At 42.6% G+C, this 25,991-nt stretch overlaps 1 protein-coding gene across 1 annotated transcript in view; it reads left to right on the top strand.

The window, feature by feature from the left end:
- FAM20C (FAM20C golgi associated secretory pathway kinase) overlaps positions 1-25,431 on the top strand; it is a 53,526-nt gene extending 28,095 nt beyond the window's left edge. The window contains 7 exon segments of the mRNA XM_008928140.3: positions 12,088-12,180; positions 13,948-14,063; positions 21,015-21,195; positions 21,774-21,883; positions 23,233-23,314; positions 23,413-23,472; positions 24,263-25,431. Of these exon segments, the coding sequence (XP_008926388.3) occupies positions 12,088-12,180; positions 13,948-14,063; positions 21,015-21,195; positions 21,774-21,883; positions 23,233-23,314; positions 23,413-23,472; positions 24,263-24,515 (895 nt within the window). The 3' untranslated portion in view covers positions 24,516-25,431.
- Positions 25,432-25,991: the final 560 nt, after the last annotated feature.

Here is a 25,991-nt window from a genome sequence, read left to right as displayed (position 1 = left end):
GCAGCCTACTGGGGATTGCTTAAGGAGGGAACTCGAGGGACCTGTAATAAAACACAGGAAGATGGTTTGTATATTCTTTGTTATTCAAGATCTCAGTCCTGAAAGTGTCAGACACACAGTGTGCTGTGGACAGAGTTGAAATTCCAATATTAATTTAAGATTCTTCTACTCTTGCTCTTGCTTAATCCTACATCTTACTGATCTTTATATTAGCAAGAGCTATGGAAGATACCATGGACGTATTTAAACTAAACACTAAAACCAGAGGTTATGTCTTCTGTCCCCCTCATCCACACCTGGACAAGGACAGGGTGTTTGCTGTCACAGATGGCTCATTTAGTTGTTTGATTTAGTCTGCATCTGTTCCACAATCCTCTGGAGTCAGTGGGAGGCTTTTCCCATGACTTCACTGACCTTTAAATTTGAGTATGGGCAGGTGAAGTCCCAGATTATGAACTGGTTCTGTCTTTCCTGAGCCAGTTCACCTTGAACTCATGGGAGACCTTTCACTGTGTAGAAAGAAAGTTGGATCAGACCCAGAAGAAAGCAGTAAGTTGAAGGAATGGGATGATGAAGTCAAATGATTAAATTATGTGATCACTTTTGTCCACCATATACTTATCCTTGCAGCTCATAAAAAGGTAGGAAAATTGAAATACAAATGTCCTTGGCTTTAGGAAAAACATAGTTCTGTCTTTGAAACCAAATTCCTGTGGGCTATGCACACACATAGCTATCACACTGTACATACAGTAGATAAGCTTCACATTTTGTAGACATTTAAATGCAGTTAAAAATTCAAGGAGAGGTAACCAGACATGCACTGTTAGAGAAAAGCAGCTGCATGTCATAAATCAGCTCCATAAAAAAAAAGAAAAAAAATCTGGCAACAATGTCATTTCACTAAAGCTTTTACTGCACATCTTTTGCAGTATTTTCCTCCCTTCTCTTGCCCTCTACTCTTGCCTCTTTTTTCGTGTGTTTTTTCTGAGCTCTGCTTTTATTGAACACACTTTTATCGCACACTTTATTCAAATCTCCCCTTATCTTACCAAGCAACCTCAGCATAGGTAGACTTTAAAATTTAAATTAGCTGAAACTAATGTCTGAGTGTGGGGAAGGGGAGAACACCTGTTTTGCATGGAGCACAAACTCAGCACAGCCTCGCCAGAGTAGTGTTCCCCACACTGTGCCTGTACACAGGCACACACTGAGAGACACACTTACACACAGATTCCCTTCTTTATCTTCACTCCAGCTCTGAGTGGATGTGTTTTTGTGATCCACCAAGTGTGAATATTCCTCTGCACCTCGAGTGTGGGAGTTCACAGAACGCACTGCGCTTGATGGGAGATGTTTATATAAAACAGTGATTGCTCTGAGCAGCCAAGCCAGCCAGAGCCTTCTTTCCCTTGTAGTGCACCAGAGCACTTCCCCTAACATCCTTCTGCTCTTGATTTTTTCATATGGGATATTTTTCAGAGATTTCAATGTCTTTTTTTTTTTTAATGGAGCAGGTTATGCCAATACTGAGCCCTTTTGAAATCCTGCATCCACTGTTGTTTAAGTGATGCTCCTCAAAACCTGCACCTCCATTTTCTTTCCCTGAAATGCTTTGTCTATAACTAGAATTAGAGGAGAGGGATGATGCTCTGTGGTGAGCAGGGACTGTTTGCAGCTCCCAGCAGCAGGGCCCGTGTGGAGGCCAGGAGGTTAAAATCCTCCTTCTCAGGGGAGATAGAGAAGAGATGCTAAAATGCCTTGATTTTCCCCTGGGAGTAACCCAGTGGACTGCAGAGCATTAACCCACCCTTTATCCAGACAGTTGCAAGCTTAAAGGACCCTGATGTGTAATTTCCAAGGTAATTTGTTACTCAAGTGGTGTCCTTAATATAAAGCGCAGATTAGTGGAGGGGGTTTCCACTACATCTGGAAGAGGAGAAGTTTAGAGAGAAAGTAAATTTCTTATAGTTTTGTAAAACAGCACAATTATTTTATGAAATGGCTACAAAAAAAGAGCACCCAACCCAGTACACTCTTCCTCATGGAATAAATGATCAGCCAAGGCTGTGTCAACCTGAAAGGTGATATCTGGGATCTACCAAAGCCCATGGCCAAACTGACTTGTACTTTTGGCAGAATAGCACATTATTTTCCCAAAGAAGTTGTTGTTGTAGTTGGAAGGAAGAAGAAGAAAAAACAACTTTGAGTGTGGAAGTGGATGGGGGAGTGGCCAGAACTGCTGCAGGGATCTGGTGCTGATCACTGGCTTGTTCTTGCAAAGTGCTGAGCACAAAACAGCTCCGAGGAAGTATTAAAGTCTATGCTTGACTGTCAAGGACACACATAGTTCACTGGCTATATGTGTGCCCAAAGTTAAGCATGTGCTTAATGAGGCTCGAGTGCTTCGCTTAGGGCAGAGCTGAATCCTTAATAGCTCCATGTTTTGCAGCTTTTGCTGAAAAATGGGGCTAATATTTTCCTGCTTCCTGGGAAATTTTGAGGACAGGCTTACTAGCATTCGTGGTTCTCATCATGATAACAAGGAAACTCATGAATAAAAAGGAATAAATTACATATCAATACATCAGACTCTCAGTAATTACTTTTTCCAACCTATTTTGAGCTGAAACCTATTGTGAACCCTGGAATTTCAGTGGCACATGCATCACGTGCAGTGAAAAGAAAAAAAAATCCAAAAAGCTGAGAGAAATTTGAGCTCTGCTATGCTTCTAATATGTTTAATGTTATTGTTCCGTTAAATCCCTACCCTTAATGACCCCAGACATATTAAATAACATTCTCGGGGCTGAAGAAATGCTTCAGACTTCTAATTTTACACATATTTTTCCTGCTGCGCTCTCAGACCTCTAGAAATGTTATGTATTGAAAAACCTCTGTAGAAAATACTCTGCAGTCTTTTTCCAGAAGGAGGCTGCAGGTAACTGGGCTCACACAGAGCTCTGCCTGCTCTGACAATTTTTCAAAAATAGTTTGTGCAGCTGTATCATTTTTCATGTTTGCAATTTGTGGTGAGCAGACAATGTACAGTGGAGCCTCAAAGGGATATATCAAGGGGAAAGATGACAGATATCATGGGCTTGGCATGGCAAAAATGCTCACACCGCTTGCTTAAGAGCACAAAAGAATCTAGGCCATACAGGGGCAGAAAATACTCATAGTGATATAATTTCTTAATGAAGATATCTTAAAGAAAGGCTCAAAATATCATTGCAGCACCTCATTAATGATGTCTCCTGCTTATTTAATTTAATTTCTGTGAGGCTTTTTTCTCCCTGCTGTGACAACAGCATTGACCATGTTAACATTGGCACAGGGAACTCTTTTGTTGTGCTGTCAAGTACCTTTTAATCTTTCCATTCCTGTATGTCAAGTCAAGTTTCTACTTCAAAGATGAACCAAACCTTATTTCTGGGTCAAGAATTTTTTTATCTGCAAAGTAAATTGGTGACAGGAGCTTCCCAGACCTTGCCTTTCTTTTCATACTGTGACTCATTTGTTTTTCTGTACAAGCCCTGCTTGTTCTGGATGGTAGAAAAACATTTCTAGCCAACAAGCACTGCCACTTAGCCACTGTGGCATCAGTGTTCATCTGTTCTCCGTCCTACATTCCCTCTTCCCACCAGCATCCCAAAGGAGGGAGACAAAGATGAATTTGCAGCCCGACTCCCACCTTTGCACCCCTGTGATTTCCGCGTGCCGTGTGCTGCCTCTCGCGCAATCAACGTTCCAGTATGGACTGTATACATCCCACTGAGCTCCCTGGGCAGGGGGCAGGCTTCTTTAAATCAGGGTACGAAGACCTGAGCTTCTAATTCTAGAAAAACACACTTCAATCCCCACTGCTGGCCAAAAAATCAGCCGTGCGTGTCATTGCTTACAACAGAAGCAGCCCCGTACACAGCTCTCCAAAGCGGTCGTGGAAAGCATCTTTATTTCGCTCACCCCAGCATTCAGTGGTGCTGCTTTTCCGTAATAACTGAGATCAGCCTCTACCCCATGATGTTGGAAAAACTCATTTTACCTCAAGTGTTTTAGTCTTGCATGCTTTCTAACACTACGCCTGCCTCTGAAATTTGAAGATTCTTTAAAGAAAGGCATAAAATAGCATCGTAGTGGCTCATCGATGTTTGCGGGGTGCAGGGGAAATACAGGCAAATGTTATAAAGAAGGATCCTACTTGTCTGGTCACATCATGCCCATACCACAGCAGGTGGTGATAGATATTGCTGTATGTGCTGGATTATATGTTAAGTGCATCTGTGTACATCCATCCGGAGCTGGGCAGCGCTGGAGCCCATTCCTCTGGTTTCGTAGGGCTTACCTGCTCTGTAACAGCATTTCATTTTGCTTTATCTTCAGCCACCTTCTAAATAATAGTAATAATAATAATAATAATAATAATAATACACAAACAACCTGTGAAACTGAGATCTGACCAGGCTGAGAGCTCAGCACTCAGCACTGAGACCCCACCTCCTTGCCCACATTCCTGGGGGCAGGAAGGGACCGCTGGCTGTCGCGCCGAAAGGGAAGACATCCTGACAAATGTGCTTACACTAATTTTTGTTTTCCATTTTCTTTTCCCACAGTGACAGACAGCTACTTACTGGGCAGAGCTGGAAGTAATATTCTGAATTGCTGAAGGAAATTTTCCCTGGTTGATCAAACTCTTACGTTTTTTGTGCTGATCAGAGATTCTCTTCATGTCTTATACATCTGAAAGCACAAAAGAGTGAATGAAAAAAGAGCTATTCTTCTGTGCTGGTAGACAATGAAATGATGATTGGTGAGATTATGCCTTGACTTTACTGTCAGCACAATGTCAGTGAAGGCAACAGTATAGAGAGGGTGCATTTTGAGATATTAATACCAAATCCAGACCACTGAAAGGAACAGAAAAGCACTCAGAAAAGAGGAGAATGTCTGGGTTTATTGTTATTTTTATAGTTTAGTGGAGTATAAAATTATTTTTTCATATTCTTGGATCATATTATTTGCCCTTATTTTTCATCCCTTCATATTATATCTGCTTGTGTAGGCAGGAGTGGTAACTCAGTGTTTTGCTCAGGTGAAAATCTGTTTATATATATATATATGTATACATCTAGTGCATGGGATGGCAGGAGCCTTCCACTGGTGCTGCTTCAAGCAAGGGGCTGTTTTTGCACAATGTTTTCACAAATGCCCTGATCTATGTAGAGGAATTAGAGGTAGCTTCTTTGTCTTATAGTAACAGTGTTGGTTTTTAAGGGCAAAGCCTAAAATACACTTTCAGGGCTCTGGGCTGGTTGGGATTTTAATGAATTAAAAATAAATTAATTGTGCTTAGTAAAGAAGGGGCTTCTGAGCTGAGGAATCTGCAGTCTAAAGGTGTTCACTGCCAGGTCTTGGCTTGGGGATGGTAGTTTCAGGAGTGGGAGCCAGTTTTTCTGGTGCCTATGCTGCATGTATTCCCTCAGAAAGACACATGGATCAGCTGCAGCAGGTCTTACTGAGATGGTTTTGCCAGGAGGAAAAGCAAGATTGGAAATCAGCAGAAGAGTAAAGCCAGCACACGGGGACTAGGATGAGGGGGCTGTAGCCATGGGATCATAAAAGGACATTTTGAAGATCACGTTAGAACAACGTCTGTCAAGAATGGTTTAGTTCTAGCTGATCTCACCCTGGGGCCAGGGAATAGGGCTAGGTGACCTCCTGAGCCTCTTTTTTCTTTTACTCCACACTGGAAACAGAAAGCCCACCCTAATATGCTGTTTCCCTGTGGATTTTCTGTCCCTCTCAGCCCCACTGTCTTTCTGTGCCAGGTAATAAGATATTTATATATACAAATGCTCTTTCAAAAGCTTATTGTCATTCTCTGCATAAGAAGTTTATGATTTATATTAAGCTAACTGGTCCTTGAGCATGTGCTGTTGTCAAGCTCTCTCCGTCTGCTCAGGAGAAAAGCACTCGGGGGCTGGCACGCAATAGCATGATCTCGGTATTTATCCTTTTGGCAGTTTGCTAATTATTCCTATTGCTATCACATCCCTCTGTGAATTTCTGTCTTTCTGCCACAGTAAATATTCTCTCCTTTTTTTTTCTAGCAGCAGAAATGCTACTTAAACTGGAGAAGGCTGAATATCCTGCAGAGGCCCATATTGTCATTTTGTTGATGGCGATGAAACGGGCCAAACATCCTCTCTGTACCACTCAAATTGCATGTCTTTGCATTCCTGCCTTGGCCACTGGTTTTCTGGCCCATATTCTGCTCTTGTAAACATCTCCTATCGTCCCTGGGAGTGCTCTTTGTAGCACAATGCTTTGATAAAGCCAGAGCCATCAGCTGCCAAGACTCCATAAGGAGTCAGAAACAGGCACCAGATATCTCTGCTACTGTAGATGTAGCTGCATTAACGGTATCATTTCTCTTCCTAAGGACTTACTAAGCCACTAAAATCTATTATAAAATTAAGTGGCACTTTTTCCACCTGTTTTAACCAGTGCCAAATGTGTTGGAAGCCCTCCCAGATGATACAGCTCTGCATGCAAAATCTCAGTACCCTCCTAAGGACTGCAGCTGCCTCAGAGACACCATTTTTTTTCCACGGGCTGCCTCCTTCACTTAGAATAATAAGCTTTAGATGATCTCAGGGCACTGTAGATCCCCCTGCTGCACAATCCAATTTGACATAAGTGTTGCGTGGAGGGGAAGGAGGGAGAAAATCTTGCAAGCAGACACCGGACTTCCAGTCTGAGTTTTCCATTAGTACAAAGAAGAGGTTCATTGGTGAGGCCTGGGGAGATTTCATGCCTGTCTGTGTTGGAAGAAAGGCTCTCTGGACTTGATGGAGCATCTGTGCCTCAGTGGCATGTTAGAAGAAGGGGCTGCCTACAAAGCCCCACTGTGGAGCTTCCAAATGCGAAAAATCCCCAATTCCATTCCAGGCCATAAAATAATTGAAACAGCAGCTAACTGCTGAGTGGCCACCTTTTAGTCTTGCATTAACTATCCTTTTAGTCTTGTATTAACTACACTTTATCATTTAAGTAACACTCTGTGTGAACTCTTGAGCCTGCAACTCGGCTTCAGGACAGGTATTTTAAACACCTTAAATACTCCACAGGAAGAGAGGAAAGCTGCTTTCCAAAGGAGAAGAATAGCAACCTATAGCTGTGGGTAGACCCAGTTAATCTCCTGTTATCTGTTACGATAGCCAAGTTATGCTCTTATCAGTGTCAGTCGTGTCCCTGCCAATGCAATTACAAAGCCTCATTGGCTTGTATCTCATAGTGATTTTGCTGCTGCCGAATTCCCCTGGCTGGAGAGGGGCAGGGGCTCTGTCTGCAAAATGGCCTGACCCAAGCAAACCTACTCCCTGCTGCAGCAAAGCTCGTTGTTGTGATCCCTAATCATCCCTAATCCCAGTGCTTGATTCCCCTGATTATGTGTCAGAACAGGAGTGTAACCTATTTAAAAGGAGATGTTTTCAAATCAGCAGCACATCCTCTCATTAGTTAAGTTACGAGGGTCTGACACAAAAGGTGTCTGAAATGTCTCTGGACTGCAGCACAGGAAGACAGCATGTGTCTGTCAGGATAACACTTAGCTCAGATTGGCCTGTTTGCCCTATTTTTTAGCTTTTTGGCTACTGTACAGATAATAGAACCCCCCCAGAGCAGAGGAAGTCTGGCACTGAGCAGGATTCTTTCGAGTAATACATGGCCCCGGTGGGTATTAATCCTAGTTTAGACAGGTGTATGCTAGTGGTCATGGAAACTAAATATAGATTTCCATGTTAAAGGTTTAGTTTCTATAATGTCATTTTATGAAATGCCAGAGAGTCTGCAGTCTGCAGTTGTCCTGTGGTGAGGGGGTTCATGAACAGCAAAAAGAAAAGCCACAAGAAATTGTTAATGTTGGGTCTGGGGGATCAAGTAATTGGCAAAAAAAGTGTTTACAGAAACATTTAAGATAAGATTGAGACTTTGCAAGTATTTCTGCATGCAAATCACTATGTTGATATATCCAAATACTGCTGAACACCAAACCAGGTGGTCCCAACCATAACTAGAATGGAGCTGACTCACCGGACTTATCTGTGACTGTTCATTTATGAGAACAGCTTCATTTCTTCTGTTTGTAGGCATGATTTGCTTTTCTAGCCACCAGATCAGATCACAGTTGCATCTTGTCTTGTGTCAACACAAATGTGTCCCTGTCCTGTTTAAAATCATTCTTTGCTTCCCGTGTCTTCTGTGAGTTGTGTCATGGTGGGGAAATCTCCATGGGCTTTGATTTCCCCTTAGTTCTTACTTCTCCTCTACACATGTTACCGTGCTGATTTGTCTTTTCCTCATGCTGTAATTGGGCTGGTGCCACTGTGTAATTTTTAACTGTGTGCACTATCAACAGACCTCCATCTGTCTCTCCTCCACAGCTTCCCAGCCTGCCGTTATAAATATCTGCCAAATCCTTCTCCAAAGAGAGGATCACCAGATTCCAACTGTTTGCAAAATAAGAGCCGCCGCCAGAAATCCTCTCCCACCGTCTGCAACCTGTGCAGAACCTGTCCCTGCTCGGTGTGAGGTGTCACTGCTGGCTCTGTAACTTATTGTCCCTCGGAAGCGTGCACTGCTGCACAGGGCTCAGCATATTGGTCTGTTTGCTCGAATATCTCACTCACTGTGTGTGTCATTTTATTAGACAATAACCTTCAATAGCCATCAGGTGATAAAAACCAAACTAACTTGAGGGATGTTGGGTTTTTTCCCCTTTTAAAATGCAATTCTGATTTAAAACATGCTGTGGGGTGGCTTGGTTCCAGTGTTGTTTTATAAGATGCTTTACTTGATCAGGGACTCAGTGCTTGCCCCTTTTCCAGCTGTCACTTGGGTACTGGGGACCAGCTACTGTGATCTAAACTCAGAGGAACTGATAGGACTTGTTGACTGTTCATTTGTGTTGCTGAGAGCAGTTTGATCTTCCAACTCTATGCTTATATATCAGAATAGATTGTTAGAAGAATTAGCACCAAACAAGGCAATTTATTGATCAGATTGTGCATTTAAAAAAAAAACCAAACAACAAACAAAACAAAACAGAAAAGAAATTTTTAACGTGGATAAAATAAAATTATGTATAAATGCAGTTGGCTAAAGTAAAAAATATAGATTATGATGTAAGTGCACTTTAACCCTGTTAAAGCCATTCTCATGACATTCCATGGATGGCATTGATTCAGAGCTGTGTTAGGCTCATGTGGCTTCAGTTGTCTACCTTGGGCTACAATCCTCTCACATGTTAGTGTTTCCTTCTGGTATGGCACCTTACCAAGGAACCTCTTTAGGTGCTGCTGCAGACATCAAATTAATAATAAATGTCTGTTTGAATAAAAGTCTATCTAGCTAAAGTCAGATCCAAGGAACAAGATTCCTGTTCTGTCCATGGAATATTGTCAGAAGTCAGCAGAAGGGGTTTTCCAAGGTTATTTCAGGGTGTTTGGATCTGCTACATCTTAGTTCTGCAGAGCTCTGCAAAGGAACATAAGGATTGTAAAGCAGCTTGGGGGTTGATAAATCCTCCTTCTAGTCTATGTTCTGAGTAACACAGTATTTTCAAGAGACAGAGAAGTGGGTACCATATGTGTTTGACATGGGCAGGGACAATGTGGACAGTGGCTGGAGAGTGGTTTTTTGTAGCTAAGCAGGGGGAAGCACCAAAGAAACTTGGGAATTTGTTTCATGGTGTATTGTCGGGTTCACATACCGGCATTTCCATTGTCTAGATCTCACTGTGGATTTGGTGTCCAGTTTTGAAGGTTTTAGGACAATAAATTCCGTGATTTCTTAGGAGGGTCTGCTACCACTTAATAACACATTATGACAGCAGAAAAATATGTACAAACAAGCCTAAGCCTGCAGGACAGCTGTACTTACTCCCAAATGAATAATATCCCCAGCCATTGCCGGGGGTGGCAGGGAGTAAAGAGAAAAGTGGAATTGGAGCGACCGGACGATCGTGGCAGTGACGTGCTGACTGCAGGGGAGCTGGGCTGGGGGTATGGCTGTGCTTGCAAGATTGAGATCTAGCCCTTATTCAACTCTGATTTTCTGGAGCAGGATTTTCTTGTAAAGGAACAAACGTGATATGTTTTAAGCATTTGGGAGATAAAAAGCAGATGGCATTGATTAGCTAATTAGTAATATTTTCTGCAACTTATCAGCTGTGCTGATATGTGTAAAGTTTGCAAAACCTTGGGTTGAATCTTTCTCTCTTTGACTTGTTGAAGAAATCAACTATTTTAAAATCTGGAGGGGAGGGAAAGTTATGTAGAAATGTGTAATCTTATGCCTAGAAGAAATCTGTTAATCTTTTTCTTTGAATTTATATTCAGGGCTCATTCCTTCATTTTTTTAGGGGAACATGCACAGTGAGGTTGCAGCTCTCCTAACTCTTGCCTTGATTGTGTGGTGCATGGTGTGGGATGCCAGAGGTTCTGCTCTTCCATATTCCTCTTTGTGGGTGTGCTCATTCCTTCCAGTTTTGCATTTTTTATGGAGACAAAGCAAAATGCTATTTTTTATTTTATGCCAGGCTCACTTTTAGCTTGTGTCCTTGTGAACCCTTTGGCCACAGCAGGGCCCTATCAGGACTTCTGCCAAGTGTTGGCCACCTCTGTGGCCACCACTGTCACTGTGGTCAGTGCTGTTTTGGCCAGAGCGTCACTGGGGTGTTCAAGGCCACTCTGACCTTGACTTACATTGGACAATACCTTGATGTTGTCTCTATGATAGCAATTGTTCATCATTTAGGGCAAGATCAAGTGCCTTGCCAAGATGTTAATATAAGAAGGAATGTCTGAGAAAGAATATCAGGCTTTCAAACCCTGTTGGGTGCATAGCAAAGCCTTCATTCAGCCAAAACCCACAAGACTTACCCGGTTTCTCCAGCAGTGTGGAGAGCCCCAGGAGGGTTTGTGGGCAGATACCATCTCTGGTAGTCACAGTCGTGGGTGGACACAGCTTTGGTTTCCCAACAAACCCCATAATTAAGGCTTATTGCAAATTCTCTGGAGGTTTGAGCTGTGCACCAGCACCACCCCAAAGCCTTTGATGCACCACGGTCCCCATGCAGAAGCTGTATTTTAATTGCCAGCAGGTAGCAGGAGTGACGCATGAGCTGTCAGCTGGGCCACCTGTGGCAGTGGGGAATGAAAAAGAGCTTTGTTTTCCTCTCCTGGGGAACTGTCCTCCCTTGCAGATGCTCTGCAGACAGCTTTGCTGTGCTTATCTCCCACTGAAAACTTCAAAACAGGGCATAATGCAGGTTGAGGTGGGACCCAGACATTGTGTTGGTCAACTGCCCGGGTTGTGTTCCATCAGGACTGAAATTGCCACAAGTGAGACTTCTGTCTTAACATGGAACTTTGTATTTTCCATGGAGTGCAGTGTGGAAGCTTTACCCTTTCTATTTCCATCAGAATGACACTTTTTATTGTTTCTTAAACTGAAGAAACAACAAATTCTGCACCCTCTCTCAAGCACAGTCTTGTTAATGTTCTTTGAAACACGACATGTGTCGTGGCCATCAAACTGCAAAGATCCCATTGCTTCTGAAATGAGAAAAACATGTCACTTTTGGCTCCAAGTAACACAAAAAGAGAGGCATATTCTAGATAGGAGGTGCATGGCTGCCAAAGATGAAAGAAAAATATTATTACTTTTGGAAATTAATTACGATTAATGATAATTTAATGAAATGTCATTGTCTTCACCACTATCACTAATGAAATGTTTGAGAGTGATAAAACAGATCTTGTTAAATAGAGCGAGAATCTTGAGTGGAACAGCTTTGTGACAGCAGACTGTGTGCACAAGTCTTGAATTCCCATTTTTTTGTCACAGTAGTTTAAGAAAGAAGATAAAATGAAGGCTGCATGGCAAATAATGCACACATGAGGTATTAAAGGTCTTCCATTAAGCAAACAATTCTGAACTCCTGAATAGCATGCTGATGACTGAGCACTGCTCCTTAGAAATGCTAACCCTTCATTAAAACACTTCCCTTGTTTTCCTTTGCAGGCAAACCAGAGAACAAGAAACCCCGCCTGACTTTTTTTATTTCTCAGACTATGAGAGACATAATGCAGAAATAGCAGCATTTCATCTGGACAGGCAAGTAGAACGGATTTGCATTAGAAGAAAAGGGGAAATATTGTGATAAGTTGCTGCACTTGGCCAGCCCTGTAACTGAATTACTTTTAAAAAGTGGAAAGTTGAACAAAGGTGGGCAAACTTCATGAATAAATGAAATGGCAGATGATGAAAGGGTAGATTAATAATTAGGAAATGCGACTTGCTCTGGGAATGAGAAGCCTGGCAATAAGTAATTCTCAAAAAGAAGAAGTTATATTGAAGAGAAGCTGAGAAATTAATTTCCCCTGTGATCTCGAAGTACATATGGAGAGGACCCATCTCTGGGGGAATGTGTCATGTAAGTGTGAGGGGAGTCTGGCTCACCCCAATTAGCTCCAGGGCACAGAGATCCGAGTGAGATGTGGGGAGTGGTGTGAGCATTCAGAGGGGAGTAATCAAGGTGGGAAGGGAGTTCTGGTTTCACAGCAAAAAGCTGGGACTGTCCCAGATCAGGAGCACATTTAGGCCCCAAGTTAGTGTGAAGGAGAGGACATTGGTGGTCATCTCATGGTCCTGTCAGCTGAAAATGTCCCCCCAGGCAGAGATAGTGCAGGAGATGGTGGATACCCCAAAACTGGCAAGGGACTGCAGCCCTCTCAGCCTGCCCAGATTAGGGGTGGGAATTAAAAATTAGTGATTAACAATAGGGCCAGGAACAATGGCATTTCACAGACTGAGTCAGAATTGAAGTGTCTCTCACACTGTGAAGTGCTGAGAAACATCCTTTAGAAAGCTTGAAGCTTTGGGGCAACAAATTATTTGGGGGGTTGTGTAATATTGCTGCCTTCTGGGATGATGGTTGGGGCATGGGAACCTGTCAGCAAGTGGCACAGGGTAGGTTTGCTGTTAGGAGCCATCCTGATGAGATCCTTCAGGGATCTTCTCTATTTTATTGTTGTTGACCTCGGTGTTGATCCCTTCTGCTTTGTGTTTTATATTGCCATTTTAAGCAGATGGTGCTGTAGAAAAAAAGCATTAGTGGAGCTCCTACGGGGGGTATGTTAAATATCCACACACTAAGCAGGAAAAGCAGTTGCTACCCAGTGTAGAAAATCTGAACAGCAGACAGTGGATATAAAAATCCCGCCTATGGGGAGACTTTGTATGGGGCCTTTGCTCTTTTACTGTATCTAATAGCAGTGCTTAGTAGGGAGTTTTATGATCTATTAAGGCAGGGGAGTTTGGGGTAGAAAGAACCTCTTCTCCCAGCCTTTGCCCGTGGGAAAATTTTTAGTCTCAGGGAGATTGTTTAGGTTGGTGTAAGGGTATTAAAACAGAGAGGAGCAGAAGGAAATAAATCAAACACATACTAAGGCTGTCAGAAAAAGAATTACATGGTGTTTATGGAAGAAAGAGGCTGAAATCCCATTCCCCAAGTCACTTAAAAAACTGGTGAGCAAAATGCATGTCATAACAATCATGAAGTAGCACAAAGTGAAAAAATAAATTTCCACTGTCTCTTATTTCTGGAATTGTATGTGTCTTCATTTTTATCATGGAACAATGCCCCCCACACCCTTCTGTATTTTGCTCCATGCTATGTAGGCAAGTCAGAGCTCATCACATTCAGGACACATTTTGTAATATATTATATGAAGGATTATCCAGTTTAAAGTTGATGGGCTTTTTGCTACTTAAGGACCACAGACAAATGTGCCTTCAGAGTGTAATGAAGCTTCCTAAGACCTAACACTATCATTACATTTTAATCCTTTACATAAACTACCTCTTTTCTTTCTCTTCCAGGATCCTGGATTTCCGTCGTGTGCCACCGGTTGCAGGTAGACTGGTTAACATGACAAGGGAAATACGGGATGTTACTCGTGACAAGAAGCTGTGGAGAACGTTTTTCATCTCACCAGGTAGTCTTGGAAATAACACTGTATTCTTTCTATCCCGCCGAACAGATACTTAAGGGAACGATGTGTAGATTGCTTAATTGCTCAGATATTTCTAATAAAACTGTCTCCTAGACCTTTGAATAAAAATAAATGTGGAGACATAGCTTACAAAGAAGACTGTATTGTTTTGAACTGACTGCCTTTTCCCCTTGACAAATTATCCTCAGAGACAGGCTTTTATGTTCGCCAAAGCAATGTATTCAACAAATGTTTTATGTAGAACAATTTCTAAAGCAATTTTCTGTTGCTCTCAGTTTACCCTAAACCTTATTACCTGGCCCATTAGTTATCTAGATTTTTTTTCCTACTGCAGTGTGATCTGTCACTTCTGTTGGTCAGATGAATGTATTTCTGGTTTTGACTGGAGGACCAAAACCTAATTTTCTCAGAGTCATTTAGGTTTTATTACAACAGGAGTTTGAAAAAAAAAAAATCAAGAAAGATGCATGACATATCCTGCCTTCAGCTTGAAATCTCTGCTGGGCAGAGGGCAGACTAGAAACGATCTGAGTTGTCCCCAGTTCTCGCTCTTGCTTAGAGGGCTGATCCAGAAACCAGTACCACTCTCTATTACTCTTCACTCTTTCACAACATCTTGTGGACCCAGTAAAGGATGGAGCTCCACAGGGTGGGAATTTTACAAACACAGGATAAAACTCTGCCCTGCTCACCAAAAGGTACAACTGGAATTGGGAAAAATGGCCAAAGGGTGGGAAAAAATATCAATATCTCTGTAGCATCTGAGATGTTGAGATGGAGAAACAAGAGCTTTGAGTTAAGGCACGAAAATAATGCTTAAGTTTGTTCTTACATGTAGAATATGTAGGTTAACATTCAACTTAAAGCATAGTGCTGTGTTCCAGTAGCTTAACTCACACTATTTCAGCTGTGTGCAAATGTGTGTTGCTGAACCCAGGCTGTGACTTGTGTAAGAGGCAATCTGGAGCAGAAACCTCCAGAGATCTCTTCCCTTGCTCTGTGTGTGATTGGCCAGAAGCTGTTTATCCCAGGTCCCTAAAGTCAAGATCCAAACACTTAATTACAGTTTCTCCCAATGTAACTGCAATTTATTGCCATTAGTGAGAAACCAGAGCCCTGTTGTTGCAGTGCTTTCGCTCTTAAAATGTTTATCACACTTTTCAGATCCCCAATAAAGTCATTATTACGGCTGTTATTTTTAGCTTCATAGTTGTGTTCAGCTCTGCAGGACACGGTTGAGCAGACAGTTATTTATTACAGTAACTTCCCTTGTAAAATACGTTACATAATTACAGAAGGTTTCGTCTTGCCCCGTATTATGAGCACTCCAATTTTACAGGCACAGTTACGGTGACAGCAGTGACACTACACAGTGACAGTACACGGTGACAGTACATGGTGACAGCGTGTGTTCACCAAACCTGATGGGCAGACATTCTTGTATTTGCATCAGTTGCTTTCCCTCCCTCTCTGTCTCTCTCTTTCTACTTTTTTTTTTTTTTTGACTTGGCTTTTTGTGGGCAAATAATCACACAAAAATGATGGCAAAAAATCTTGTGACTGTCTAAGTGCACAAGGTGCTTTGGCTCATTTAAAACATAAGTAATTTTATTCCCATTTTGGTAAGAAAGACACGGATTAGTAGGTTTGCTTGATTTTTAATCTTCCCACATTATATTTCAAGGCTTAGGGGTGAACTTCAATGATTTCTGAGAATTACAAAACTGTTCTCAAGTACTGAGAAGCTTACAGCAGCCAGAGCAGGGCAACACAGAGTTAAGGCTGCCAGTTCAGATGAAGATCTTTATCTTGTCATTATGAAATTCCAGACATCCAAGGGATGATCCAAACATAATCCTTTATTCAAATTTATTTAGAGGCCTCAGATAAATTCAATTAAAATACTTGATTAGCTATGAATCAGGCTTTTCTGGAGAATAAAGTGCTTAAGCAATTAATTTTTTCTTTCCCTTTTACGTTTCCTAAATCAATATACTTTGCTTAAATCATGCTGGTTACTTGTCAGAGTTCTTCCCTACAAGTCCCCAGTTTAATTAGTCAGATTCTCATTAGCGTATGCCCAACCTTTGTCTTGTATTTCATACTGACCTTAAAAGGCAGACATTAATTAATGCTTTATGAAAAAATAATAAAGATCCTAAAGTAAGCATTTAGAAACAACTTCACAAGCCTAGCAGGCAGCTCAAGCAGCAGATTGAGGGCAGAGAAGGAAGAGGCAGGTGCAGGGGTGAGACTCGTGGTCTGGAAAGGTGAGGATGGAGAGGGAAAAGGGAACCTGGGGAAGACTGGAAGAGGCTGATTTGTCCCCTCTGGCAGATGAAGGGCAGTTGGTTTTGATGAAGAACTGCTCACCAAGCTGAGAACTTGAAGTGTGACATATCATACTTGCACAAATACAGTCTGTGCACCTATTGAGGACCTTCTGGGACTCCCTTTCAGGTGGCTTTGTCACTACATCTCTATCCCCAGAGGTGCTCAGTGACAATTAATGGTCGTGCTGGCAATCCCTCCCTCTCCATGCACACATATACCTCTCTTAAAATTAAACAAGCACTAAATGAAATGGATTTTATAGAACGCTCTCCCCCTCGGGATGGGAGCCCATGGTTTGCAGTGGGAACCCTCAGAGGGTGGGCATTGATGATGCTCATCACTGCACTGTGTTATTCCCTGGACCAGCATGAGGATGTGTTGGTAGAAACCTACTGCATTTCCACTCCTGGGACACTTCCCTTGTCCCATCAGACATGGAAATCAGAGCCAGGGAGCTGCAGGCAGTTGTACTTCAGAGCACAGCGCCGAGCAGGATCCCTTCTTCCACTGGAAAGTGGTGATGGCTCTGAGCAGGCAGGTCAGTTGATGCATTAGGCTGCACTCAGAGAGGAAGCAGATTGCAGAAAAGTGCACTTCCAGGCAGCTTGGACTTAAACATGAAAAATGGAATTAGGTCAGTAATTATTTAAATTAATTTTACATCCTTTGCAGTAGGGCAGACTGCAGTAGCCCTGCTACTCTCACAAATGAATGGTAATTTGCTAGGAAAAAAGAGACATATTAATGATGTCAGCCTTCGTTTTGGAAGTAATTGAGGCAGCAGCTTAAAGAAATCAATGTTACACAGCTAGTAAGCATTATATTTTTGTTCATATTAACCAATTCCAAGGGATTATGGATTCTTTTTCCCTTCTCAGCATACAATAGCAATTCTGAATTACCTATTATTTTGAGGAGGTAAAGGAAAGATCTTTTCATGCATTGCTTTAGTAAATATTCAGTATTCTTTCCAGTATTCCAATTGGACAGGCTTGCTAAATGTCCTCTATTAACAGTCACGCAAAGCTCAATGAAAGAATTGCTCTGCCAAGCAATTTGCTTTAAGGTATCCTCCCTTGTTCCTTTTCTTCCTGAGAACTATTGTTCAGCTATCAGGATGATGCCCAGAAAATGTGCAGATGAGTACTCAGACACTCTGGTTCTTAATTGTTGTAATTAGTTGGAGTTTCGATCACCAGACCATGATTTTTGCATGCATTTCATTATGAATCGTAGCCATTCCTCCTCAGATAATGAAAATCAGACATTGCAACATGGGATTCTCTTGCCTTTCTAGTGCTTTGGGGAAACAATTTTGCTTTATAATGAAGAAGGAGTTTGCATGTTGCAAACTCGCAGCATTTGAACATTTCAGCAAGTATAAACATCCCTCCCTGCCTGCTTTGCCAGCACTGCTGCTGTTGCCATTTCTACCCACTCTGCAGGAGCACAAACTCCTGGCTGTTTCTCCTTTTGTGGGTGTACTTATACAGAAACATCTTTATCTGGTGAGAGGAACATAAGATTTGGGCAATTTTAATGGTAGGAGAAGGACCATGCTCCAGTAGGGAGCTCATCTCCCCTTTCCCTGTTATTTTGCCTTGGGAAAGCCAAATCCTACTCTCAGCATGGGATGGCCATGAAGTGCTGGGCTTGTGTCTCTAGCTGGAATTTCACCCTCAGCCTGCTGTGCAGAATGTGGGTCACCTACTTAGGTTTCAAAGAGCCTTGCTGCTGCACCTTGAAGTCTTAAATGAGAACTGTGGGTTTCTATATTTGGTACCTCTTTTTTTTTTTCCTACATTTTTAAGAAACCTTAAAAATGAATGTTTCCACAGATAATTCAGGCTGCTTCATCTTACTGCCAGTATATAAGAACTAAGGTAGACATAATAAGATGTCTATTTTGTATCAATCAAGGCAGTTAATTTCATTAGCAGTAGTTTGAGATACAGCATCCTTTCACCTCCACTCTCCCCAGAAAATGGACAGGAGCTGTGGAGACTAGGTCTGAGCCCACAGGAAGAATAACTGCTGGCAGAAAAAGCTTTGCCATTGAAAAAAACTTCTCAGTTCTCGGTGAGAAATACACTTTTGGTTTTACTGCAAGTTCACTGCCTTAATGACAGGATGCATCTTGCCATTGCTGGGGGGACTGGATGTCTTGGTGCAGGGAACTGGGGCTCTGTGGGAAGATCAGTAGCTGGTGGATCCTGGCAGGGATGAGCAGGATGAGTGGCTGGAATGGTGCAGGCAGCACACGTGCTCCCTGCATCACTCTGCAGCAGCAAATGCCATCACTGCCACAGCCCCCGAGCCTTCCTCGAGATTTATCTGGATACCAGTGTGTGATTACTGTCAAATGATTAGTCCCAGTTGCTTTCATTGACAACACAGAGCAGGGTTTCATTGTTCCCAAACTTAAATTCAGAAGCAAACTATTAAACACAGTATTTATCTTCCCACTGAGCAAAATGCTGTGTTTAATACAATTCCTTTTTTGAAAGGTCAGATTTACATAGCGAGCAGCAGAGGCTGTGATGGCACAGGGTGGGGGGCATTGCTGGGCCTTTTGCTCTTTGCAAAACTGTTGTGGTGTCAGATAACTGAGCATTGGCTTCCTGCTGCCAGGTGGGAGTCAGGTCACAGATAGCCCGGAACATAAATTGTGCCAGGCGGTCACGATAAATCCACGTGGTTCCCTCCCTCCACAGATGAGGGGGTGATGCTGAGACAGCTGAATTGAAGCCCAAGCCCCACTGCTTAAAATCCATGGAAACACAAACCTTGGCTGCAGCACAGGGAAAACCTGACCTTCCCACTGAGGCAGCTGGTGCCCAGGAAAGAAGAGATCTCTGTATTCCCTAACTCTTCTGCTTTAGCCTGCAGCAAGCAGCATCTGCATGTGATTTCTTGTAAATCATCCCTTGTGGCAGCTTGGAACCCCTTGAAATATTTTATCTGCAATAATTTCTTTTAAGGATATAAATCACAGATGTTTTCCCCCAGTTTTTGTTGGCTGAGAATATCCCAACGTTCCTGATGGCCCATCTGCAGCCAGCAGTACTGCCCACAACTGCTTGGACAACTCTTTACCATCATCCTGAATGATGGAACAGGTTCACAGGGAGACACGAAGCCTTCCTGGGTTTGCCAGGATGGTTAAAGGTGAAGCTGAGGCACCTGTGTTAGCCCTGCAAAAGCTGTGCCAAGACCAGCTGCCATTTTTGAAAAGGAAACCCATGAATGGTTCTAGACTGCAGGGCACCGTGCCCAGGACTTGCCTTAGATTGGGTTTGTCTGGGGTTTGACTTTATACTTGATTTTAGATTAATGAGATGAGTCTGAAAGAGGCTACTGAGACAGTCCTGGAGCTGGTGGACCTGGTGCACAAGGAGAAGCTGAGGGCTGCAGACGTTTTTAACCTGGAGAAGCTGGCCTGGAGCTGTAGCTTGGACCAGAGGCCTCCAGTGATGTGCAGGGCCACGTGCTGCAGGGCATCACTGTGATGAAAACCCACCAGCTTACCTTTCCGAGCCACCAGGTCTTCCGTGGCAGCCAGAAAATCACCTCCCTCTTTTCCCAGCCCTTCCTGCCTCCTTTATACTGAGCCTGCCCAAAGAGTGAGGAGCTCAGAAATAATATTTGAATTTAGAAGCCTAGTGGGGAATTAGGATGCAATGTGACTTCTCAGCTTCATGCATTACCATGAGGAAAGGGCACACTCTTCCTCTAATGACATTTTATATGCATAAAGCAATGTCAAAAGAGTTGTAGCACACTGACAAGAGCAGCAGTGTGCTCCTATTCCTGTTTGTAGCCCAGCGTTGGTGGGCTTTGGGGATGAGCTGCTCTCTCTCACCTTCAGTGAATTCCTGTGGGCAGGGTGTTCCTGTAAAGAGGTGGGTGTTCCTGTTGGTACAGAAATAGGTGGTGGCGGTTTTGGGGAGGTTTTAAGGTAACACAAGTTCCAAAACCTGCTGCAGATTCTTTTTCTGCGGTTGTTGGAGTAGTGTGAGGTGTGGAGGAAGAAATTTGTGTTTGGGATGTGTGCTGACAGAGTTACATCTGTGCTATTTCCACCTTCTACACACACCCCCACGGGAGCCTGCATGGTAAATAATTCTCCGTACTAAAACTGCCAGTTCTTCTCACACCAACAAGGCAACAAGTAAATGAATGAAATGTTCTCTGTTCTTAAAGAAACGAGCCAAGGTTTTGAAAAATTACTTAATTTTGGGCATGTGCCACTTGTTCAGCTGTGGGATTTGGGGTTCCAGCCTGGGGTGACAGATAGAACCCAAAGAATGTATCAGTCTGGGGGGAAAAAAAAGGAGAAAGAGAAGGATTTAAAAAAAAAAAAAAAGCAACGTGGTTTTGGAATATATAAATAGACTGGAAATAGTCACAGAAAGCTCAGCACAGGGCGTGATCACAGCCACTGAAATGAATGTCTTTCTAGTGGTTTCAGTGGAAGAAAACTATGTGTGGTAACAGGGTTTTGGATTTATTTCTGCTCCTACATACATCAGTGCTTTTATGAATTCTCAAATACTAATTTAAGGGTAGGTTTTATAACTCTTTTCCTTTATTTGCCAGCCAACAACATCTGCTTCTATGGGGAATGTTCCTACTACTGCTCAACAGAGCACGCCCTGTGTGGAAAACCAGATCAGATTGAAGGGTCTCTGGCTGCTTTCCTACCAGATTTGTCTCTAGCAAAAAGGAAAACCTGGAGAAACCCTTGGAGACGTTCCTACCACAAGCGCAAGAAAGCAGAGTGAGTAGTGGTGAGCAAAGGGAGGGCAATGGGAAAATAAACCAGTGCTGCAGTCACTGCCCTGGCTGTCCTGGCCTTAGGACAGCGTCTGTATTTCTCCATCTCCTGGGAAGGGACAAGGCATTTAATATGCCAGGAGCTCCAGCTTATGGTCCTGAACCCAAAAGGACCTTCAATGGCATAATTCCCTCATGGGACAAATACCTCCAGTGGCATTGACAGGATGCAACGGGACCTGTCTTAAGTCCTATCAGAGGGAGAAAGATTCACTGCTATCAGCAGCCCTAAGCAAGTCTGAGATGTTTTCATCATATGACTGATGGTGCAGCTAGTCTCCTAAATCCTGAAGCTATTAGCCAGATAGTTTTCAATCTTGTGGTTTTCTTCCCTCTTCATCAGTCACAATCTTTCTCGGTTGCCTGCATTGCTGGAAGCAGCCTGAGGAATTTGCTGCCTCTACCTGACCCTGCCCTCAGTCCAACATGACACAACTAGATCTTTGAAAAATAACTTTTTTTTTTGTAATTTTCAGTAAGCTTTGTATGTCACATAAAATATCAAAACATTGCCTTTTCCAGATGGGAAGTTGATCCAGATTATTGTGAAGAGGTTAAACAAACTCCCCCGTATGACAGTGGGACCAGAATTCTGGATATAATGGATATGACAGTTTTTGATTTCCTAATGGGTATGTTTCATCTCTTTCAAAAATTAAATGCAACATTTAATTAGAATAAGAACCATTTCTTTCTACGTTGCTTGCATAGCTCAGCAGTTTGCTAAAGCGTGGCTGAAGCTGCATTTAGTGTATGTGCCATCCTAGATGATTATGAGAAAATGCAGATTTACATGGTTATGTATTCCCATCAGTGCAGATTAAAGGAACAAAGATGTTCAGAAATGCAGAGTGATGATGAATGCAGGTCAGGCCAGTCTCCTTCACAACAGTGAAGGGCTTCACAGTTTGCTTTAGTGAGTGCTTTACCACTGTAATGTATGGCTCCTGGAGGCACATGCAAGGACTGCTCATTACTGGATCTTTGTTTTCATCCTGCAGTGGTGTTCTCTGCTCCTTGCTCTATAAAATGTCGGGGAGAAGGGGGGGAAGAGGCATTGCTTTGTCACAAAGGAAGCCGTGGTATCTATCAGGAAGGTTTTATCTGCTTATGCAACAGAATCAGAATAAAATAATTATTAACAACTGGGTAATAGTGACACATTCCAAGCCCAGTCATTGGTTAACACTGAGACATTCTCATATGAGATCTGTTCTGCTGTAGCTAATACACCTGTAAGTTGCCAGCCTGCATACTTGATCCTTGGGCAGATGCCAGCGTGGACATATCCTCTGCCACTGCCCCCACTGAGATTTCTGCAATAGGCTGCAGCAGGAGAGGCCAAGTCACAGCTCAGGAGCCATATGTGGCATCTATAAGTAGCTCCAGACCCCTGCCATGAAGACAAAACTCACATCTTGGCACCAGTACTCTGCACATGGACCTTAAAGAGCAGGTCCCACGGCTGCCTGCCTTGGTGCCCAAAGGGGCTGTGCAGCTGTACAACTGCAGAACCATCCTGATCCATATGTTAGAGCCATGATACTGTTTTGGCCTTCCAGGCAGTCAGAAATTTGGGCAAAGTTCTTAATAGAGGAAAACCAGGATGTTTGGTCAGGATTCAAAGAGTTTAATGCAATATTAACAAAGTCCTATGGATTAACAGCCCTGCTTGAGGCATTTGCCCCTCCCTAAGCCAAGGCTCACGCATCACATGTGCTGTGGCTGCTTCACACACCGTGCTGACCCCAGGCTGGAGCAGCAGGGCTTGTTTCCACCATCTTCCAGCATCACACACTTCGGGGTATCCATGGGAGAAGCGAATGAGCTCAGTAAATCCATTCCCTTCCCTGCCCTTCACAACCGTCATGTGTGAGGAGCACTGGGCTTCTCATTGAACTGGGGCCTTTGCATTGCCCTGACCTGCAGGCTCAGCAGCAAACCAGGGTGAGAATGACCTGTTTTCCTCTTTATTCCATAGGTAACATGGATCGACATCACTATGAAACCTTTGAGAAGTTTGGAAATGAAACGTTTATTATCCACTTAGATAATGGAAGAGGGTAAATATCTTTAATAATCTTTCTGGGGAAAAAAAAAAAAAGAAAAAGTGAGTCTTTAAAACATCCTTTGTCACGTTCTTGCTCTTATCTTTAAATAGGTTTGGAAAATATTCCCATGATGAACTTTCCATATTGGTGCCTTTAAACCAGTGCTGCAGGTATGTTTCACCTCTGGAGTTGTTTCCTGGTTTATACAGTTTCCACTAACAGGACTGAAAATGTTCAAGTGATTCTGTTAATTGTACACCATGGAGATGAGGACATGGTGTGATCCTACCCATGGAGCCTGACTTTAGCTGTCCCTGAGCATTGGCATTGACACATTAAATGCTCTGTTGAGATCAGGACCTTGCAGGAGTGTGGCTATGAGCTGTCAGAAGAGAGGTTTGAAGACAAAATATCCACAGAAGTCAAGTGGCAAAACTTATCCCAGCTTGTTTGGGTGCTTCACCACAGCTTTCCTTGGTGCCCATAGCCAGGGTTTTCAGAGAGGACAGGTGATATTTTGAGTTTCAGCTTTGCACAGCTGAGATGCAGGGTGAGCTCTGTGTCTGGGGAGTCTCTTGGGCATCCCTGCAGGGTGAGCTATCACCCATCCCCCTGCTCAATGCCACGTGTGTCATTGCCAAGATGGACATGACCCTGTGAATGCTGCACCAGCTCCTGTTGGTGCCTTTCCCAGCTGAGGAACACGAGGTCTGCCTGCACTTCAACACCGAGCTGTGCTCCAAAACCTCTCCACCTCTAAGGGCCCCTGGGGATCACTGGCCAGGTGACAATGCCAGCTGCTCATTAGGACTGAGACAGTGCCTGGTTCTCATCATTTCAGCTCACATAATACGCTTTTTACACTATTAATGCAATTCTGACTATAAGCCTTTTAGCCCTGTCAAGACCAAGGGTGATGAAAATACTGATTTGCATTTTTTCCTCTCCTTTTTCTCCTAGAATAAGGAAGTCTACCTATCTGCGATTACAGCTGTTAGCCAAGGAGGAATACAAACTCAGTCTCTTGATGAAAGAATCTTTGCTAAAAGATAAAATAGCTCCGATTCTCTACCAGCCTCACTTGGAGGCGATGGACAGGCGGCTACGGATTGTCCTCAAGGCTGTTAGTGACTGTATAGAAAAGGATGGTTATGACAATGTGGTTGAAAATGACTTTAACACTGATGTTAACACTGTTACGACCGAGAGGTAGTGAAATCGCAAGACTACGTTTTTACCAGCCGAGTGAAGAAGATTCAAAGAGGAAAAAGAAAAAGAAAATAAAAATTAAGTCTTGCAAAAGACTGTGTATGCCACTTTGTGAATTCAGTGAATTCAGAAATGAGATATAATTGTTCCCAAAGTAGGTAAAGTGTAGACTCTGCAAAGGATTAGTTCATTAAGAAAAAATAAGTCTAATGTGATGCTTTTCATTAGTTCCTGAAGAGAGATTATGAAAAGATTCAGAAAATACTCAGATCATTGACAGACAACAGTCTGATAGCAAAACACCTCCTGTCCTTTTTTGTATAGAAAGGAGGCCTTTACTTAATATTTTGTATTTATATATGGTATATCTATGAAACCCCAGACCTACCTACCAAATTTAACTAAGAGGGATGGCATAGTTTTGTGACTCACACTTTATTTGTGGTGACAGTCCACTTAGTATTTTGTGTTAACCCTTTAAGTGCTCTAATCCACTGTATCTTATTTAAATTGAATGCTTTTTTCCCCCCAGCTACTCAGCATTTAAAGGGTTAAGGCATTAAGAACCTTTAAAGGCAAAAAATAATAATAATTATAATTATAATAATAATAATAAATACAGTGGTTACCAGAAGGGAATTTCACTAATTGTGCATTGACAGGAATACTTGAATGTTGGTTTTACAAAGTGATGTAAAATGACAAGTTGTACTATTTGTCCATAAGGAGGTGGCAGCTCTTATCTTTCTAGACTATCATAGCTGAGCTGCTACTTTTCAATTTTGCTTTTGATAGTTTTGTGTAAATATATACATATATGGGTAAAAAGCTGCTTTCAGCAGCTCTAGGCTTACTTTTGCAGCATTTTTGTGGAATTGTTTGCAACGTGGTAAAAGTGCAATAAAGATATGGCAAAATGTGTAGCCATTGTGTGTAAATGGATTCATTCATCTTGTTCAGAGCAAAGCTGCGTGCATCAGCCAAGTGTCCCAGAAGTGGTTGTTTAAATTGTCATCCCCTTTTGTAGCAGCAGCAAATGGAGCAGAAGTGGGGAATTGGTGATTAATATACACTGCAACTCTGATAAGGACCATGGTGTTGAAATGGCTAATCTTTCATATGAAAGCATTGTTTTGACTGTCATTTCAGCATCCCTTCCTCCTGCAATTATAGCTGTAGAAACAAGCTGTAGAGCAACGCCTCTGAAAGATTATGGCTTGACATGCTGCCCAGAGGATTTAGACACATCAATGCCTCTGACTTGGGCAGCAAAAGCCCGTGCACAACCTAGAAAATCTTAGCCTAAATTAGCTAGAAACATGCTATTCTTATACTCTTAACCAAACAGTTTTGAATCATGTTCAGCTGCATTCACGGGAGATGTGTGGAGACTTTCAGCCCCAAAGCAAGCTATAAATTGAACACGTGGCTTTATTTGACTTGTGAAAACATGGTGTGGTACAGCAGGAATCCCTTATTG

This window comes from Manacus vitellinus, unplaced genomic scaffold (assembly GCF_001715985.3).
Source record: "Manacus vitellinus isolate BGI_N305 unplaced genomic scaffold, ASM171598v3 scaffold_12_pilon, whole genome shotgun sequence".
Classification (NCBI taxonomy): domain Eukaryota; kingdom Metazoa; phylum Chordata; class Aves; order Passeriformes; family Pipridae; genus Manacus; species Manacus vitellinus.
This window is presented reverse-complemented; position numbering and strand designations above follow the sequence as displayed.